At 44.1% G+C, this 19,937-nt stretch overlaps 1 protein-coding gene and 1 pseudogene across 3 annotated transcripts in view; one reads left to right on the plus strand and one right to left on the minus strand.

Annotated features, from left to right (window-relative positions):
* Tbl1xr1 (transducin beta like 1 X-linked receptor 1) overlaps positions 1-19,937 on the plus strand; it is a 145,199-nt gene that overhangs the window by 116,210 nt on the left and 9,052 nt on the right. For both annotated transcript variants that reach the window (XM_008838813.3, XM_029565614.1), the window contains 4 exons: positions 14,734-14,855; positions 14,990-15,064; positions 15,286-15,413; positions 16,053-16,218. In XM_008838813.3, coding sequence (XP_008837035.1) covers positions 14,734-14,855; positions 14,990-15,064; positions 15,286-15,413; positions 16,053-16,218 — 491 coding nt within the window. The remainder of the gene's footprint in view (positions 1-14,733; positions 14,856-14,989; positions 15,065-15,285; positions 15,414-16,052; positions 16,219-19,937) is intronic.
* Positions 6,995-9,440, minus strand: LOC103738567 (annotated as a pseudogene). The gene has a single exon (XR_003850257.1). The product of XR_003850257.1 is annotated as a transcription initiation factor TFIID subunit 12 pseudogene (transcript).

Genomic DNA, 19,937 nt, shown 5'->3' on the forward strand with positions numbered 1-19,937 from the left:
TTTTCCATTTAGTGTGACTAAACAAAGTAGGAACAAAGTGATTTTTTTCTCTAGGGTGTGAGCGATGAACCTGATGAAAGCTTCTACACTAACATGCATTCATAGGGCAGTCTGTCTTGACTTTTGTTCTGGCTTCTAGTCCTTCCCAGGTAGAATTTTCCATGGTCTGTGCCTACGAGTATCATCACACTCGCTGGGGGTGACTGTGGTTAAAGGACGGTGTGCTCACTTGCCCAGCCACCTTGTAACTACTGGGGCTGTCCGAGGTGGTTCTCGGCACACTTTCCCAGAGTCTTGACTAGAATCTGCTGAGGGTAAACAGCCATTTGCCTGTTCCTTCTTACTATGCTTATGTGTCTGTATTGTGCTGTGACTTGGAGACCCCTGGTTCAGACATGAACCAAAAGACAAGGGAGCAGCGAGCGTGAGGAGGAAGAAGCAGAGGAGGGAGCTGAACTTCTTCAAAACAGCAAGTTTGTACTTTACCAGATTTTGTTGAGAAACAGTTGATGCATAATGAACTGTACATAATCAACTTAAAGCCTGACCTGTGTAGGCCTTGGAAGCCATCCTCCCTGTGAAGGTCAGGACTACACCTGGTCCCTCCAGGCAGTCACTGATAGTCTGTCAGCAGAAATTAGGTTACTGTAAACAGAATCTTCTGGTTCATTTTATCTTGTGCTCTAAATAATTATTTTGAGTTCTTAGGTATTGTAGCAAGTGTTTACACAGTGTGCTTCTCTACTTGGCAAAATTTGTGTTTTCATTTTGGGTTTATTGCAGATAAAACAACTATCAACACCCAGAAGCCTTTACTAATGATTGTGTATTTTCGTTTGTTTTCTGGGAAGCATTAGTTGTAGACTGATGACTGTGTTAAGAGATTGAAATCCTTTTGTAAAATGGTTTATTCTCACCAGCAATAGGCAGTGAAGCCCCTCTGTACCCTGTCCAGAGCTTGCTGTGTGGTCATGCCCTTTAGTTCTAGCCCCTTGGTAGTTGTGTGGTGGTGTCTAACTGGTTTCATTTGCCTTTCTTGTAAGAAAATAAAATGGGTGTGTACACATCTCTGTGTGTAGGTGCTTGTGTGGGTGCAGGTGTACGTGTGACCATAAGTTAAGTATCTTCCTCTGTCACTGTCCACCTCTTTGCGACTCTCACTGGTTTGGTAACGTTGGCTAGCCAGTGAGTTCCAGGCTTCTTCAGTCTCCCTCTCCCCAGTCTCCCTCTCCCCAGTGCCAGGACTACAGGCCCATGTCACCATGCACAGCACTTCAAGTAGGCTCTGCCTCCCCACAGTCCCCTGTGCTGCATGGCAAATGCTCCCAGAGCCATTTCTCCGGCCCTTAGGTTTTCATTTTTGTTTATTGGGTACAAGTCACATATTTGGTGTATAGCAAATGTTTTCTCCTAATATGTGGCTTAGCCTTGCATTTTGGGAGGGTGGTTTGATTTTCTTGACAGGGTCTCTATACAGTTCTGACTGGTCTCACATTCATGATCCTCCTGGATTATAGGCCTGCACCACCACACCCCATTCTTAATGTTGATGAATTCTGTAACTATTGGTGTGTTCTTTTATGTGCAGCTTTCAGTATTGCCCTGATACATTCTTTTCCTGTTTCCTCGTGGGGAAGCTGAGTTCATTGATTTTTGAGGTATTTGGTGCTATAAATATACCTGTACCTGTGATTACTATTTAATGGTATCCTTTTTTATGTTGTTACCTTTTATTTTTTGAGACAGGCTGTCACCATGTAGCTCAGGCTGGCCTGGAAATTGAGATTTCCCCCGCCTCAGCCTCCTGAGTGATGGGATTTACAGATGTGGACCACACAGCCATTATTTTTCATATGTGAGCGTTCATTCAGGTCAAAACAACTTTCTGACTGAATTTTTATTTGAGTCTGTGAACTATTTAGAAGTGCTGCTTGGTTTCTGAGTATTTGGGTTTTTGGGGTTTTTTGTTTTTTGTTTTTTGTTTTTCTTTTTGAGACAGGGTCTCCCTGTAGCCCCAGCTGTCCTGGAACTCACTATATAGACCAGACTGGCCTCGAACTTACAAAGATCCGCCTGCCTCTGCCTCCCAAGTGCTAGGATTAAAGGCGTGCACCACCACGCCCGGCATATTTGGATTTTTTAAAGATACCTTTCAAATATTGATTCCTAATTTAATTTTACTGCTGCTTATAAATGGTATTTAGGCCAATTCATTTTTTAACATTCAGTGTTAACATTCAAGTCTTTCATAGTCTTTACTGATTTCCTGCCTACCTGTTCCATCAATTACTGCAACAGATACTGAGCTCTCCCAGCTGTTGGCAGAGTCTCATGCTCCACCTACTCAGCCAGCCAACCTGCTGTTGGGAGCACAGGGTTTCTTCTTCTTCCCTTTTGTGTGTGTGTGTGGGGGGGGTAGTGTATGCACTGTGTGTGTGTGTGGGTGTGTGTGTGTGAGAGAGGGGGTAGTGTATGCACTGTGTGTGTGTGTGTGTGTGTGTGTGTGTGTGTGTGTGTGTGTGAAAGAGGTAGCGTATGCGCTCCGTGTGTGGGGGGGGTAGGGGGTGCACTCTGTGTTGGGGGGGAGTGTATGCACTCTGTGAGGGGGGGGGGGGTGTGTGAACTCTGCGGGTGGGGGGGAGTGTAGGCACTCTGTGCGGGGGGGTAGTGTGTGCCCTCTGTGTTGGGGGGGAGTGTATGCACTCTGTGAGGGGGGGGGGGGTGTGTGAACTCTGCGGGTGGGGGGGAGTGTAGGCACTCTGTGCGGGGGGGTAGTGTGTGCCCTCTGTGTTGGGGGGGAGTGTATGCACTCTGTGAGGGGGGGGGGGGTGTGTGAACTCTGCGGGTGGGGGGGAGTGTAGGCACTCTGTGCGGGGGGGTAGTGTGTGCCCTCTGTGTTGGGGGGGAGTGTATGCACTCTGTGAGTGGGGGGGTAGTGTGTGCACTCTGTGTTGGGGGGTAGTGTATGCACTCTGTGTGTGGGGGGGGTAGTGTGTGCACTCTGTGTGTGTGGGGTAGTGTATGCACTCTGTGTGTGGGGGGCGGTAGTGTATGCACTCATGTGTGGTGTATGCGCTGTGCGGGGCAGGCCTTTGCTGATGTCAGTTGTCATCTGTTACCTTACTCCTTTGAGACTGGGTCTCACACTGAGTCTGGAACTGTGATGATGGCCAACCAGCTGCAGCCGTCCTCCTTCTCCACCTCCCAGTGTTGGCAGTATGCTATGGTTACAAGCATGTGCACAGCCACACCTGGCGTGGTATTTGGGTGGGGGATATGAACACAGGTCTTCCTTCCTGTGAGTGTACTTACACTGAGCCTTCTCTCCAGACCCTGGAAACAAACTTGAATTTCTTTTGAAGCTTTGTCAGTTTTTGCTTAATATGTTCTGAAGTGTGTTACTGAGTATATGAATGACCCGTTGTATCATTGACACCAGTCTGCAGTACACAGGGTACCTGGACTGCTTTGCAGAGAAATCCCACCTAGACTCAGTTCTTTTTTCCTGATCTCTTTCTCTTGTGGGACTAAGGTATGTTGTCCTTGTTTTTTGTTTTTGGAATTTTTTTTTTTTAATTTTAATTTTAAAATTAAATTTGTGTGTGTGTGTGTGTGTGTGTGTGTGTGTGTGTGTGTGTGTGGCTTGCTGTGATGTACATGTGGGTGTCAGAGACCATTTTCTTGAGTTGGATCACTCCTTCCACCCTATGGGTTCCAAGTATCGAACTCAAAGTAGCAGACTTGGCAGCAAGTGCCTTTACCCACTGAGCCACCTCACCAGCTCCAAGGGGGATTTGCTTCTCTTTCTGTCTCTGATCTGGTTGGGAGTAGGGGAGGAGCTTCTGATCCCCCATCTTACCTGGAAGCCCTTTTCAGTTGAAAGACAGTTTTTTTCAAAAACTTTTAAAAACTTTATGTGTATGACTGCACTGCCTGCGTGTATGTAAGTACACCCTGAAGAACTTTGTTGGATCCCCTGGAACTGGAGTTGCAGCTGGTTGTTAGTTGCCATGTGGGTGCTGGGAACTGAACCCCGGACCCCTGCCAGACCAGCCGGTGTTCTTAACTGCTGAGCCATCTCTCCAGCCCCAAAAGATAGTTTCATTGGTTGGTGCTCCTGTAGAATTCTCAGCTGACAGGGTTTCTTCCCTCCAGTGCTTTAAAGTATCTCTCGGCCATGTCTGTTTCATGACTCTAAATCTTTATAATCTTGTGGCCATTTGTCTTTCTACTATCTGTCCTTTGAAGATTTCCTGTTTCTGGAGTTAACAGCATGACTGTGTTGTTCCTTAGTGTGGTTCTTTTCTTGGGTGTAGTTGCCGTTAGAATTTATTGAACTACTGTTGGTTCATAGTTGTGTCCAGGTCTAAAATTACTATTGTGTGTGTATGCTGTGGGTTTGGGTACGTGTCAAGGCTGGAAGACTCTGTAGAGTGGGTTTGCTACCTCCACCTGTCTGTAGGGTCTGGGGTTGACCTCATGTCTTCATGCTTGCATGACAAGCACTTAGCCGCTCTGGGCTCCCTGGACTCACAGCTTTGTATTTTCAAACAAGGAGGAATTTCATTGACACACCTACAGAAATTCCCCTTTCCTGTGTTGACCTGGACACATCCCTGGTTCTTAAGCTTGATGATTCCAGTGTCTCTGGTTTCATGGCTTTGGTTTTCAATGAGAACGTGGCTCCTGTGTCTCCATCATGGCCAGAAAGAGGTATTCCATGCTTTTTAATGACTATTTTATTACTGTACTGTATCTTTTTTCATGTGCATTTTAACACAAAGCATAAGTCGGCATGATTTATGTGCGGAGAAGGACAGAGACTGGAGAATTTGGGCTGACTGCCAGCCCAGCCAAAAAAACTATGAACTCTAGGTTCCAGGAAAAACTGTGCTGCAAAGAGAGAACAGGAGTTGAGAGGAAACAATGTTCTTGCACAGGCACACGCATATGTGTCTGCCACACACATATATCACACACACAAAAAAACAAAAATAAATTTTAAAAAAAGTTAGACTTGGTCTGCATTGTTTCATGGTATGGAGTGGGCGCCGCTGCTGGCAAGCTAAGAAGTTAGCACTGACAGCCGTCCCAGTCCTGTGTGCGGCAAGACATACTAGTTACTAGTCTTTTCTCTCAAACCCTGTAAAACTTGGAAGTTGGTTTGTGACAAGGAATTCTAATCTTTAACTCCCACCATTCCCTGTGAGACTTTTATTTGAGGAAAGGCTCTGATGGCATCCCTGAGCCTGATGGCTGGAGTAGTGGGGCTTTGCCCCCGTCTCAGTGGAACTTCCAAACTAGCCAACCAGGAAAGACTGAAATCAGCCAGTGAGGAAAAGACACAGTTCTCTTGCATTAAGAATAAAAGCCCCCTGAAGCTTCTGGGTCCAGTATGGACTTGCTGGATCTGACAGACCACTCAAGTCACCCTTTTGCAAAAGTAAAACTTGCCTTGCTCAGTTACTTCCGCTTTGTCTGAATGTTCTTTGTGTGGTATTGATGGGATCCTTGGACCTTGGATCTTTTTTTTTTTTTCCTAACAATTTGGGGCCTCGATCAGGATTCTAATTCCATCCAGGAAGAAGTTCAGAACCCTAAGATTAGGGAGAAGCGTTCACCGCCTAGTTGCTTTGCTCCAAGGTTTGGGCGTTTGGAACTTCCTGGATTGGTGATGATCCTGAGACAGGAAAGTTTCAGCAATGTAGGGGAAGGGCCCAAGGAAACACCTTGGAGGTCAGGCAACTCTGTAGACCAAGGCATGAAAAGTCATGGGGGTGACCAAGTATTGCTTTGGCAGTTGGGGCGTTCTCTGCCTAACGCTGTGCTAGACACAGCTCCCCATTTCTTCTGCTGCCTTCATGGGTTTCTTTGCCAGCAACAGCTTGTATTTAGTAAGGACAAGACCCACTTAGAGGACATGGCTTTGCATTCATAGTTGCAATGGGTGGTAAGACATGGACTCCCTTCCTTGATTTGAGACCTTTGCCTTCCTGTTTGGGGTCTTCTATCTGAAGGTACTTTCCCCTGTTCCATTTCTATGACTTAACTGGGGTCTTTTCTAAAAGAAAAGGGGTGGTTGACCACATTTAATCTGTGAGGTACATGAATCCCACCGGACTTGTATCCTGGTGGGGGGTGGGCTCATTTTATCTTGGAATTGAGCTCACTAAGGTAGCCATGTCGCTCTGTTGCCATCGTGGCTGTGATTTCACCAAGAGGGAGGCAACCATGTGATATGGTCTCCATCTTGGCTGATGACAGCATCAATATGGGGATAGCCACATGACTTGGTTGCCATCTTGAATAGTAACATTTTCAAAATGACCGTGACCCATGTCCCTTGCTGCTGTCATAATTAATCCATCCACATGGCATGATTCAAAGTGGTAAAGACCAAAAACTTAGTAATCCTACTGAGCCGTATCAGCTCATGATAATCTGGGGAGTGCCTGGACTGCAGGCTCATGTAATGAGATGTCCTATCTTCTTGCAATGTTTTTTTTTTTTTTCTCCCCCACTTTGGGCTCTTGATGAGATCATAAAAATAGAAAACCAGGAGATTGAACACAGGCTGTATTGCCTTATAAAAAGGTCAGTGGATTTTTATGTCAGGCTAAGGATGCAATACCAGACCTCCACGATGGGAGTTTAAATTTTAACATTGTTTTGACCTAATTCCAAAGGGAATTATTTTGTTTTTTGTTTTTTTTTTTTTCAGTTGATAACTTCTTTATTCTGGAAAACCAAATCAAGTTCATATTCATATAAACACTGACATTACAAAGTACAGGGAAAGACGAAGGGAGGAAGAAACAAACCTCTACAAATCCTGCTAATACTGTCTCACCCAACATGACCATAGTGCTTTGCCCTACATCCAATCACAGATAATAAACCACAAATAAAATCTTCTCTGGCAGATACATTGCTCCTCTTTGAGACGGCAGGGAAAAGGGGCCAGAAGTTGGGGTAGGAGGCTTTATTCTTTTGGCAGATCTTCTCAGTCATTATAGATATTGCTGCACTGTTAATAAAAAATATATGCTTCTCTGTAAAGCATCTAAAAAAAAATTCCAAGGATGAGATGGCTGAGGTCTCAGCTCAAGTATCTCCAAATACATTGTTGTCCATTCCCTGACTTTCCAAATGTTATTTCTTGGTTGTTTTCCAGATCAATGCCATTCTCTGTTTATGAGCTTCTATGGTACAAGCTTTTTTGTAGGGTCGGATTTCTTCAGAGCCAAATCCTGGAATCCACATATTCCACTGGCGCTCTAGATGCAACTGGACATCTTTCACCTCCAGGGTACTGGACTTGCGATGCTGAGCGAGCTGGCAGGCTGCTGTCACCACACTCTCAATAAAGTCATCAGCGATCTGCAGCAGCATCTCCTCCACATCTTCATCCAACTGCTCATTAGGGTCCACTTCTCTTACTAAGTCCTGTAATTTCTTCTTGGTCAATACCTGATTGTTTTCAGGGCTCAGGCGACCGCCTGTCCCAGGAGTGCCCGGAATCTTTACAACAGTAGTGCTATTGGCCATGGAGCCTTGTGGAGGTGTGTTGGCTGGTTCTGGTTTTATAGATGAGAAATTGGAGAGGTTGATTAGGGCTGAGGGGCCAAACTGGTTCATAATCTGCCGAGCTTTGGACTTCAGCTCATAGAGCTTATCAAGATCCTGTTTCTTCTTGGAGCTATGAGGACCAAGGCCAATCGAAGGCAGTAGCGTCTATCTCCCCATGATATGCGGAGACTGCCCCAGTGAAGCTTTCGTCTCAGCTGCCGGTCCGACTGCGCGGCCCTCCCCGAGTACTTCCGGCACCGCTCCCCCCATTTTGGGTTTTAACTTCTCATACAACATAGTTACAAGTTTTTAAAAGACACTCTTTTGGGTTTTAGACATTGTTTACATGACGTTTACCTGTTTTTAAAGAGATTATTTGGGATTTTAACTTTTTATATTGCATATTTGCTGATTTCTATGTGACTATTTCAATTCTTACATTGTTTTGTATAATATATTTGTCAGGTTCTAAAGGGAAAGAGCATTCTGAGATCATCTCACCCCAAGCTCTCTAGGTGGCTTTGTTTTCTGTGTTCCTTAGTCTCTAGAATATGGGTACTCAATCCAACGTCATGTGTGATAAATTATTACATACTCATTTTTAATTCAGACAGACAGATAGTCCTCTTTAAAAGAATTCACCCTGAGAGCTATCAGGCTTGCCTTTTATGTGATTTTTTTTTTAATGTTTTTTTAAAAAATATGGACCAAAAAAAAAAGAGAAGGAAAGAACATTTAAGGAAATTGAGATTCAGCCCATGAGTGATCAGATTAGGAAACCTTCCCTAACTTACACAGTCATGAGAAGTCATTAGAAGTTGGCTGACTTTCCTGATACATGGGACTGGTGTTTGCTCCAGAGGTTTTACGGAGAGTGGGTCCTTCATAGACAGGGTGAGATTAACCAAGCAACATGCAGGAAGAATCCTGATGGTCACAGGCCATTAGAGAGTCACATCGGTACAAGGAATAATATGAACAAACTCCCCCTTCTTTAGGGTCACTAAAAAAAGGGGAGAGACTACAGGTCCCCAGGCCCACATTGATGAAATAGGCCGTGACTAGTCCAATAGGTGCCACCTCCGCTCATGGTCACTCATGGAAAAGGGACAAGAGGATCCAGAGGACGCTCTGGAGAGGGGGGTGGGGAAGATTTGGGAAGTGTTCCAAAATCTTTTCTTTTGTTACCTCATTCATATTGTCCATTCCTGTTAAGAAGCACAGGCTGACTAATTGTGGATATAAGCTTTTATAAAGGCATCTAGTCACCTCAAGTATAGCCAAGAGGAATCTCGGGTTTGATGCTGGTTAAAGGCAAATGCTTGTGTCTGCCTGATCCTGCTTGATCACGGGTGCTTGCTGCCACACACCTATGGCTTCATAGAGTTTAGAAACATCAGGTGACGTCTTCAAATGTTCTGTCTCTTTTTCACTCTCTGTTCCTAACCAGCAGATGAGAAGACTCATCTAGACAAACATATATAAACTATTTGCAACAAAGGTAGTACTACTTATCTTGTGATACAAAGATGTCTGTAGCAAAAACAGCTCATGTGGGTGCTCTATTTTGTTGTCACAATAAGAAAAGTAACTATCGACTAATAGAAATGTATAACGAATACCAAGATTTGCTAAATATTAGGACAGATTTTTTTTTAAAAAAAGCAATTTATAGTCCATGAAGAAAAATCCCCAGTCAGAAACCCCAGCATCAATTTTCCTTGATTGATTATGCTGGAGGTTTCGAACATCAATTTGATAGTGTTTTGCTGTGTTCCTGTTGCCTTTATCTACTATCCACTCATTCAAAACCTAAAACAGTTTTGGTACACCACTCTCTAAACTACATAAAGAATATTTTTAACTGTCTTGTGTTTTCTATAAGATTTACCTGGGAACTTATAAAGCCACAATGTATACACAAAAACATTATCTTATGTAATTCTTTTAGGAAGATAAGGGTGCACAGCACTCTTCAGAGCCAAAGAACTGCCATCTCCATGATGTCAGCTATGCAAAAGATCGTCACAATTGAGCTTGTTATCATTTTCCTTCATTAAAGAGGGGTAAGCAGGGTCATTGGACCCTCACCTGAGTAGCCAGCCATTCTACCCAGCCAGCTGTTTGTAATTGTGCCATAATCACATCTGGTTTCCTGGATTTGGGAAGGACTAACATACATACTCTAGGGAAGGGAAGAGTGGAGGAGATTGACACATGAGGTTTTGGGGAATCAACATCAATACTGGTGCAACTGCTCTCAGGTCACCCGTACACCTCAGTAACCCCTCACCTGTCTGTAAGTAAACTCATTGGTTTCTGAGGATGAACTTCAGTGTAATCAAACATTGGTTTGACACTAGAACCCTAGAAAGGGGATAAACGTTGCTTAATGTCCCCAGAATTCTCTCAGCAGATGGGAAATTTGTTAATGTTACATCTCACGGTGTTAAGGAAGGAAAGATGTTAGAAGGATGTGGAGATGGAGACATTTCATTAAGAAGGATTTACGTGTGGAGATAGATTATGGTGACTGATATTTCCAGAATAGAAAGAAAAAAAATGAAAAAATATGCAAGTGATAAAGAGCTGAGTAGGTTTGTTACATATGAAACAAAGTAATTTACAAATAGTCATAATGTAGCCAACTAGTTTAAAAAACTAGTGAAGTTTGTTTGGTTTTTGTTCAAGCTTTACATATCACATGGTAATTAGTTAGACAAGTCAGGTACTTTTAACCTTCTTAGGGTGTTAAATAATCATACTTTGAAGCCTATACTAATGTGGTCAGAGGGACTTAAAGGGACAAATTTTTGCCCTTTGCCCTTCAAGGTCAACTAAGTCCCAGGGGACTATGGGGCATCTCTTGAAATGTTCTGTAACTGTAGTATCTGTCCTCTTGTTCAGGGAGGCCTTGGAGGCCCCACCAGATGGACTTGAACCAGTGTCCAGTCTACAAAGAGGAGGGTCAGCAGAGGGAAGTGTTCCCTCCGTGCTTCTTCCTGAAGCTACGTCATAGCAGGGCCATTGACTTATCCTCACATAAATGGAATAATTGGTAAAAGACTAAAGGAGCTATAGGCTCCACCCAAGCCCAAGTGACCCTGAGGATTAGATCCTCAACTGACCTTGGAAAAAAAAAAAGCCAACTGCATAGTCTTAAATAACCAACAGGAAAGTATAAAAATAATAAAGGAATAAAGAGATTGGTATACTTCTTTACAATTCCAGGGGATTGCCCTTCTTAGGCATGAGGCTTAAGTTCATATAAGATGCTATTTAGACAATTATTTCTCACTAATGATTTTGTTCTCAATAAGAAAATACTGCTCAGATGTTAAGACGTCAAAGCTTGGCCCAGTTCAACACTGCAGTGCCACCTATAGCCAAAGAGACAAGAAATGATGGCTAAATTTCTTCTCTCTCCCAGTCTAGAAGTCATTTGGGACAGTACTCACACTGTGATCCTAGCCACTCCAGCAACTATCAGAGTCCCTGAAAGCAAACCCAAGTTCATCACTCTGTGGAGTCCAGCCTTGGAAGCCAAAAGGAAAATAAGGAGAACCCAATGGATGGAGGCTCTTGTGAGGCCATCAAGAAATTCTCCCGGTTCCCCAGAACTAGGCCTTTCTCCTCCCTCAAGTCTCTTTTGTAGGCATCAGTTAAAGACTTCCTTTCTTTCCTTTATTCTGCAATTATACAAATAAAGCCACTGATGCACTTTTGGAGCTCAACAAAGTCCTTGGGAGAATAGGTTAGGATTAGACATGATTCGGGCTGAAAAAGATGAGGTTTATGTAATTCTGGGAGAGCCAGGTTCTGTATCATCCCCAATCACACAACTCCAAATGGAACTCTTAAGACCGTAAGGCACTTTATAAAGAACTGAAAGTTTGGGAACTCTCTGGCCTCCTGGAGGAGTGGTTTGGAAAATGGGAGAGATCTTTCAGGCTCTGTGCTAGCTTCCTTGGTAATAGTGATGGGTGTCCTGATCCTGAATTATACCATGTGTTAGGGATTAACTCAGGCTTATTGAGTCACACTGTTACCAAATGAATGTCCCTTCCCTATAGCAATCTCTTATTCCAAGATATCACAGATAGAATCAATGCCTTAATGAGTTTGAAGAAAAGAGTGTTTAAGAAGAGGAGCGATTCATAAGAAACATTAGATATTAGCGTTTTCCTTCAAACTGTAAAACTTAGAACTTGGTTTTTGACAAGGAATTCAATCTTTTAATGACACCACACCCTGTAAGACTTTTGTTGTATTCCTAAGCCTGATGGCCCAGGTGGTGGAGCTCTTCTCTCTTTGTACTGATTCTTTTAAACTAGCCAACTGGGAAGAACTTCGAGTTCAGACCACCAGTGGGGAAAAGACACAGTTCTCTTGCATTGGGGATAAAAGCCCCCAAGCTTCCGGGTCCTGTGTGCACTTGCTGGAGCTGACTGAGCACGCAGGTCACCCTTTTGCAAATGTAAAATCTGCCTTGCTGAGTTACTTTTGCTTTGTCTGAGTGTTCTTTGTGCAATATTGATGGGGTCCTTGGACCTAGAATTTGTATTTCTAACAGTGTGAACCCAGATCAGAGCAGGAGCTTGCTTACCTCTGTTGGAATCAGCATTACACTCCTCAGGACTACCAGACTAGGATGAGAAATGTGTTTTCCTATTTAAGTTAGAAATATGTATGAAGAAATCTGCTCATGCCAGCCCGGAAGCAGTTTGCTAAACAGTCATTTCTTCGGCTTAAAAAAAAACTGAGGTACTATATGAGAAAGGAACAGAGAGAGACAGGGAAAGAGAAAGAAGACAGGTGTAGAGGAGAGAACAAATCCGAGACGTGGTAGAAAATACTAAAACGAGAAATGCATTATGCAGTTTAAGTAGTCACGTTTCAGAAAAATTCACTTTTTATATTTTAATGGACCTTAATGCTTAAAAACAATCTGCCATTGAATTGTCAAAGAAAAAATACTGTTTCTTTTTTCGTAGGTTTATTCTTTGCAGAAATCATGACATTTATATGTATTAATAGAAATACTTGAGAATAGAAGAGAATTTTTCATGTCAGCTCTTAAACCTGGGAAAATTAGCCTTTCTTGGCTTCTTCACATGTGAAATATGATGGTGACAGACCTCCCCCGTATCGGGTCCACTTTGGCTTAGGTTGGCATCCTGAAGAACTTCCTGCCGGGCAGACTCTGCGGCCGTGTTTGTGCCCGCCGTGTTCCCACAGCACATTCCTCTCCCGTCCAGCACCCTCACCACCCTCTCTTGGCTGCAGCTCGTCTTCTGACCCTGAATTAGGCTTCTGTGCAGTCAGCTCATCTGTGGACCCTCAAGCTCTGATGGGTTTTGTCAGACATTTGGCTTGAATTCTTCATATATATATATGATATTTACTTACTTTCTAAATAAGATCAAAATTCCAGCCTCTTCCCTCTCCCATTCCTACTTCTTAACACTAGAGCAGATTTTTAGTAAATGAATAGGTATTTTAAAAAATATTTAATGTTAGCACTGTAATGTCTGCTGACTCAAGGTTTAGACAGGAAGGCAGACTACACTTGGTAATCCAAGAAAGTGTATTCAGCTGATGACTTGTAGCAGTTCTGGGCAGAGGGACGGTCTGGGAGGTCACCCAGGCAGGGAGGGGAGCGCTGTGGGGAGATGGCAGGTGCTCTGCCGGCCTAGTGGGGACCACAGAGGAGAGGTGCCTAGAGAAGGCCCAGGTGACAGGGCAGCTGGAGCAGAGTCTTCCTTCACCTGAAGCCCTCTAGAGATCAGGCAGCAAAAGAGCCTGGAAGGGCAGCTTGTGAGTGAATCTGAAGGCGGGCGGAGACAATGGGACGTGCATTGTGGGTGAATTGTATGCTGACAGTCACGTGCTGCTGACCTAAGTGAGTGCAGTCACCACTAATCCTGCAGGTTGTGTCTCCAGGAAATCAGACCAAACCAAATCAGCGTGAAGGGGTTAAGGAAACTTCCATGAGAAGCAAGCAACTACACACACACACACACCCCACCCCCCATCCCCATCTCTGGGGGCAACAGACTTCCTGCCGAGGTTCAGAAAGTGACTTTCTGGTTTAGTCCATAAAATTTTGTGTCATACTGAGCTTATGCCTAAATTTCCTGTGGTTTTTTTTTTTCTGTGAAAGCCTCTCCTGCCACCCATCACCACTGGTGACTGATGTGTGACAGCCTCTCTTAGCCTTCTATGAGCCTGGCGTTCTGGGCTCTGGTTGCTTAACTCTTACCCTAGTCGGTGTTGCTAGTTGGAGAGCTTTGCCTTTTGCAGAAAGAACAAGAAATGTGTGGTGCTGTCTGAGCTGAGGTCAGACGGACTGTTAAATCCCAGCCAACTTTCAGGCTTTTGAGCTTCTAACTTTAGTGATGTTTAAGAGTCATTTGATTTTTGTGGTTGGTTTGTTTGTTTTTCTTTCAAGACATGGTCTCCCTGTAGCTCTCAGTTGGACTGGAACTCACCATGTAGACCAGGCTGACTTTGAACTCACAGAGGTCAGCTTGCTCCTGCCTCCCAAGTACTGGGACTAAAGGTGTGTTCCACCATGCTTGGCTTCATTTGATTATTTTAAGGAGCCATTTAACAAAAATTACCTAGAAGGAAATTAATATGCCAATTATGGCGTGTCTGTCTCTGCGGTACCTTAAGGGCAGTAGCTCTGACTCACAGTCTGACTTGTAATTTGCAGCATTCTTTTGACACGCAGCATCTAGCTTCATCTTGCCAGCATCCCATGAACTGAGTAGAGCTAAGAGGTGGGGTGTTATCCCCAGGCTCCACAGGGAGGTCATTGTGATAGACAAGTGACTTGCTTGGTCTAAAATAATTGTAGTGGTGCTCGAACCAAGGCTTTTGTCCATCAAAGACTCAGAATATTAGAAATGAAAAGGACTGACCATCAGGTTTGACTTTATCATTGTAACAAGAGAGAAGCCCAGATTGGAGCTGTAATTCATAGAACAAGTTCTGACAGCGATCACTCAGCTGAAACTTATCTATGTTTGCAACATTTAGATAGCTTTACTTTTCAGGTGTTTCTTTGTATCTTACAAAGTATACTGTAAAGTGTTTAAGTACTGCTTCTTGCTAAAGAGCCAAGTGCCCGCTGCAGACTCAGCCTTTGCTTCTTTCCAGCCCCGGCACTGGACGTGGACTGGCAGACCAACAACGCCTTCGCATCGTGCAGCACGGACATGTGCATTCATGTCTGCAAACTAGGACAAGACAGACCCATCAAAACATTCCAGGGACACACGGTAAGAAGTCTTCTCCCTTCTATGCAGCAGTTATAAGCAAGAAATATTTCAGAGTAGTGTGTGAAGTATGTATATTTGTTATCCAGTAGCAGCTTATTTATAAGGAAAATGTAAACATTCACTGTCGTTTTTAGAACGAAGTAAACGCTATCAAATGGGACCCGACTGGCAACCTCCTGGCCTCCTGCTCTGATGACATGACCTTGAAGGTAATCCAGTTGGTGGGAGTCATGGAGTGGGGTGTCCCCTGTGTGTCTGGCTGCTCTGGGCCTTTTAAGACTGTTTAGAATATCCCTCTTGAATATGTAAGCCTGGATGGTGATTTGTTTAGCTTTTACGTTCCTGCGTAGTTGTTCCTTGACTTCTGACTGTGACTGGTTCCGTACTGGGAAGACACTGGGGACAATGGCCCGTCTTTTCTTTCATTTAGATCTGGAGCATGAAGCAGGACAACTGTGTCCACGACTTGCAAGCACACAACAAAGAGATTTACACGATTAAGTGGAGTCCAACAGGACCAGGGACAAGTAATCCCAACGCCAACCTTATGCTCGCAAGGTGACGTTTCCACTTCACTTTTCCTCCTGACTCTTCTACAAGTAAAAACTTTGGATAAATATGACAGAAAACAGGAAAGTACCTTTCAGGGAATATACTTTTAGTGGGGAACCTTTAAACATGTAATTTCAGTATTTCGGGTCTTAATGTTTTTTATATCTAGAGATAAGTGACTGATGATATAAAATATTGATGAAACTTAGCATTAGGCCTGGCTTGTTGGCACATGCTTGTAATCCTCAGCACTAGGCCAGCTTGGCTAATATCCCAAGTCTGAGGTCAGCCTATGCTGTATAGTGAGACCCTTTTCTATCAGTAAAAAAATTCAGATTATTGAGGCATAGTATGTAAAATTTCATCAGCATCTTTATAAAATGCAGTCAATTTGATGTTCAAAACCATGTATCAGTAGCAGGGACTGTTAAAGGTACTTTGAACTTAACCCGTTTGTGTTTCCCCCGTCCAGGGATTGGGGGTGGGGGGGTTATGCCTTCAATTTGTTTTTTCTGCCTAGCTTCCCATTTCCAGAACACTCTGATTTCAGCAGGGTAGAGCCATCAGCTCTTGGGTTGGCAGAGTGTGGGGTGAGGCCCAGAGAGAACTTGAGTACTTAGAAAATTGCTTCCTTTCCCTTTGCAGTGCATCCTTCGATTCTACAGTTCGGTTATGGGATGTAGACCGAGGGATTTGCATCCATACTTTGACAAAACACCAAGAGCCCGTGTACAGCGTGGCATTCAGTCCCGATGGCAGATACCTGGCAAGTGGCTCTTTTGACAAATGTGTGCACATTTGGAACACACAGGTATGTCCGCTGCCCTTGGTGAACAGAAGCATTTACCTCTTCATTCATGTTCGGTTTTTCCTCATGTGGCACTGGTTTAATTCTTAGTTTCAAAATTTAAGAACACTTGGGGGAGGGGCAAGGTTATAGCTAGACAAAGGTCCAAACTGAAGTTACATTTTTATGTGCAGACAAGAATTTAGAAAAAGATTGCAATTTCTGGGCTTATTAATGATTTTTACTCTTGAATAGCATTGCGGATATAGTAAGATTCACTTTAGATTTATTTCGATTTTCCTTTCTAAAACATCTGTGAAGGAGCTTGGTAAGAGGTGGTGCAGGACAAGCTCACTTGGCTCTGAGTCGAGCAGCAGCTGTCCTGCCTTCCTGGGCGTCGGGCTGCAGAGCCTTTCCCAGTTCCCAGAGGTGGAGAGACCACCTGATGCAGCCACTTTCTGACTTAGGGTTTTCGGTGTTGAGTTCTGTTTCTTTAATACCCGCCGTGGTAGACAGTCCCCTTTGTTCCCCAGGTTCCTCAACATGCTATTGGGAGCCGTTTTCCTTGCCATCGCAGATCTCCACCATAGCTAATTCCAGAGTTAATTGCCACAGATCATTGTTTCAAGTGTTCCTTGTATTAAGTTACACATTCTTACTGGTCAGAAACACTCAGACATTACATAAAGGTCTGCTCTGAGGGGTTTTGGCCATCTGTGGCTTCATGCACAGTGGTGCCAGACCACTGACGTCTCCTTCATCCGCACCGAGTTCCGCTCCCGTCCGTCCGTCCGTCCGTCCGTCCGTCCATCCGTCCGTCCGTCTGGCAACGGAGGTGCGAGTCCTGCCTCCTGGTCCAGCTTCGGAGTGGAAGGCGGTGTCAGCGAGGTTCCAGGATTCATTTCATGAGAATGCGTTTGCGTCCCTTCACCCACTTCCGGTTTAGGCCACACACTTCGGTTTAGGCTGGTTTCTATGCATTCTCTTTTAACTTTGTTTTGCTTTTAGAAAAATTCGCTTTCAGAGCTGTGGGGCGTCGCTGGAGCTCCCCGACTCGCTTCCCTGGCCCTCCTGCTCCCCCAGCCCTCTCTTTTCCATGGCACATGGTTCTGTTATCCCCCATGAAGACCTCTTGAATCCCACCGTAGTCCATCCCCTCACTAGTTCCATGACCCACACCCTCCCATACACACGTACAATTAAAATCTGAGATTCTCATATGAGAGAAAACATTCAGTATTTGTCTTGAGTCTTATTTTGGTTGACAGAATTTCTAATTCCACCCATTTTCCTCAAAGTGTCATGGTTTCACTTCTTTGAGGATGCATCAAGTTCTGTTGTGAGTATGTAACCCATTTTCCTCCTGTGTTGATGACCTTCTGGGCTAGCACCATTTCTTGGCTCTCATGGACCATGGAGCACCAAGCTCTGATGTGCAGTATTTACTACTGGGATGGCTTAGAGTCCTTCAGGCTGGTTCTGAAGTACTATGGTAGGCTCGGGTTATGTGGTTTGTTCATCTTGTGTTTTTAGAAGCCTCCATATTGATCTCCATGGCACTTGGCTAACTGTGCACTCGCACCAGCGTGATCTCCCCACAGCCTCGCCAGCCTGGGCCGCCGTGTTGGAACCACTGACAGCCACTCCCAGTGGGCGAGGTGGAAGCTCAGAGTAATTTTAGTTTGCATTTCCCTCTTGGCTAAGGGTGTCAAAAACTTAAAATACTTACTGGCCATTTGTATTTCTTTTGAGAACTGCCTATTCTTTAATGCGGTGATTTATTTGGTGCTTAGTTTTGTAGTATTTGGTGGTGGTTTGTTGGTTTTTGGTTTTGGGGGTTTTTGGGTTTTGGGGGGTTTTTTTGTTTTGTTTTGTTTTGTTTTTTTTGTCTGTCTTTGGTCTAGTTTGAAACAGGGTCTCCCTGAAGTCACAGCTGGTTTGGAACTCACTATGTAGACCAGGCTGGTCTGGAAGTCCAAAGTGCCTCCCAAGTGCTGGGACTGAAGGTGTGCACCCCCTCCCATTTATCTTTAGATCTTCTGCCAGCAGTTGTCACTCTGCTGCTAGTTTTATGGCTGCACAGGAGTTTCGATTTCATGTCATCTTACTGTCAGTTCTCGGAGCTACTTCCTGTGCTGTTGGGGTGCTTTTGGATCATGTCCTTCACGTTTTCAACTAGATTATTAGTGTTTAGGGCTTTTTGACAAGGGTCTCACTTTATAGCTATGTTAGCCTTGAACCTGTGATTCACCTGCCCCTGCCTTCTGAGTGCTGAAATTAGCAGCCTGTTCCACCATGCCTGGCCTTGATTATTGTTCTTTTTAAAGTAAAGATACTCTTCCTTCATGTCTTACCATGTACGCTCTCCCCTCATCTCCATTTTCTCTCTTTATGAACGTATGCCGAATGAACTCTGTACCTGGGAGACACACATTTAAACCATTGCCAAATGTTAGCTTTCTGTTCCTAGAAGGACATTAATTTCTGCATCCAGTCCAGCTTTGAAACTGAACAGTGGAATATTTGTGAAAGTGAATCTGAATGTAAATAATATAGTTACGACAATACAAATCTCCAGGTTTGCTTGATGGGGACATTTTGCCACATTTCTTGCAGATCTTCTGTTCCAGCTTGGATTTCAATTGGATCATTGCTGTTTATTGACACATCTAAAATCTTTTCCACCTGGCTTTGCCTTGTCCTTCCTGATGGCTGCAGTGGTCCTGAGGTGCTGTCATTCCCGCAGTAGATGGTGTATGTCACTGCTTTGTGTGGTAAAATTGGACAGGAGTGATCTGGTGTTGTGTGAGTTTTCTGAAGCTTTGTATTTTGCAGCATCTAACAGTGCTTGGTTTTTAATCATGAGTTTATAAAGGTCTAAAATAGGGGCTGCTTTGACTACTCCAGAGCATCCAGTGAGCAGTTTGTTTTGTTATTGATGAGCTTAGAAGTATTCTCGGCATTTTCGAACCCAGATGAATGAAACCTTCTAATGCTTCTGTGGACATATTCATGTATGCATGCGTATCTGTTTATGTATTTCTGCAGTCTTCTGTGTGAATCAGAGGCCACTGTGGGTCATGGCATGCCTGTGCTCAGCAGCTGTCTAGTGAGCTTGATTTCCATTGGGCTTTCCATTTTCCTCTGTCCTCAGTTCTCATCTGCTCCACAGGTTTCCAATTTGATGGATGAAATCCTGTTTAGTTGTTCTTTCTTGATTGTAGTTGAGATGAAATGTCTTTTAAAATGCTTATTAGTGCTTTGCTTTTAGAGCAGAGCGCAGCTCTCGGGATTGGCTGGCTAGCGGTCTTCGTGTGCTGTGAACGCTCTTCCATCTTGGTCGTGTGTGTGTGGTTTCAGATCTTTGTTTTTCCACCTTATTCATGGAGAATTTATACTATCAGTCTCTTAGGTTAGTTTCAAATTATCATTCTTTGTTTTATAAATTTTTAAACATTTATTTTTATTTTATATGGGTCAGTGTTTTGCCTGTATGTGTGTAAATGCACTGTGTAGCTGCAGTGTCCAGAGGTCAGAGGAGGACACAGATCCTCTGAAACTGAAGTGGCGGATGGTTGTTAGCCACCATGTGGGTGCTGGGAACCAAACTGGGGTCCTCAGAGAGCAGCTGGTGCTCCTAACCACCGAGCTTCTCTCCAGCCCCATCCCACCTTGTTTTGATTGGTGATTTTGTAGTTTCACACTCTTTGTACGGATGTCACCGAGGTCTTCCATTTTTTTCA

This window comes from Nannospalax galili, unplaced genomic scaffold (genome assembly GCF_000622305.1).
Source record: "Nannospalax galili isolate Female #2095 unplaced genomic scaffold, S.galili_v1.0 scaffold1350, whole genome shotgun sequence".
Lineage (NCBI taxonomy): Eukaryota > Metazoa > Chordata > Mammalia > Rodentia > Spalacidae > Nannospalax > Nannospalax galili.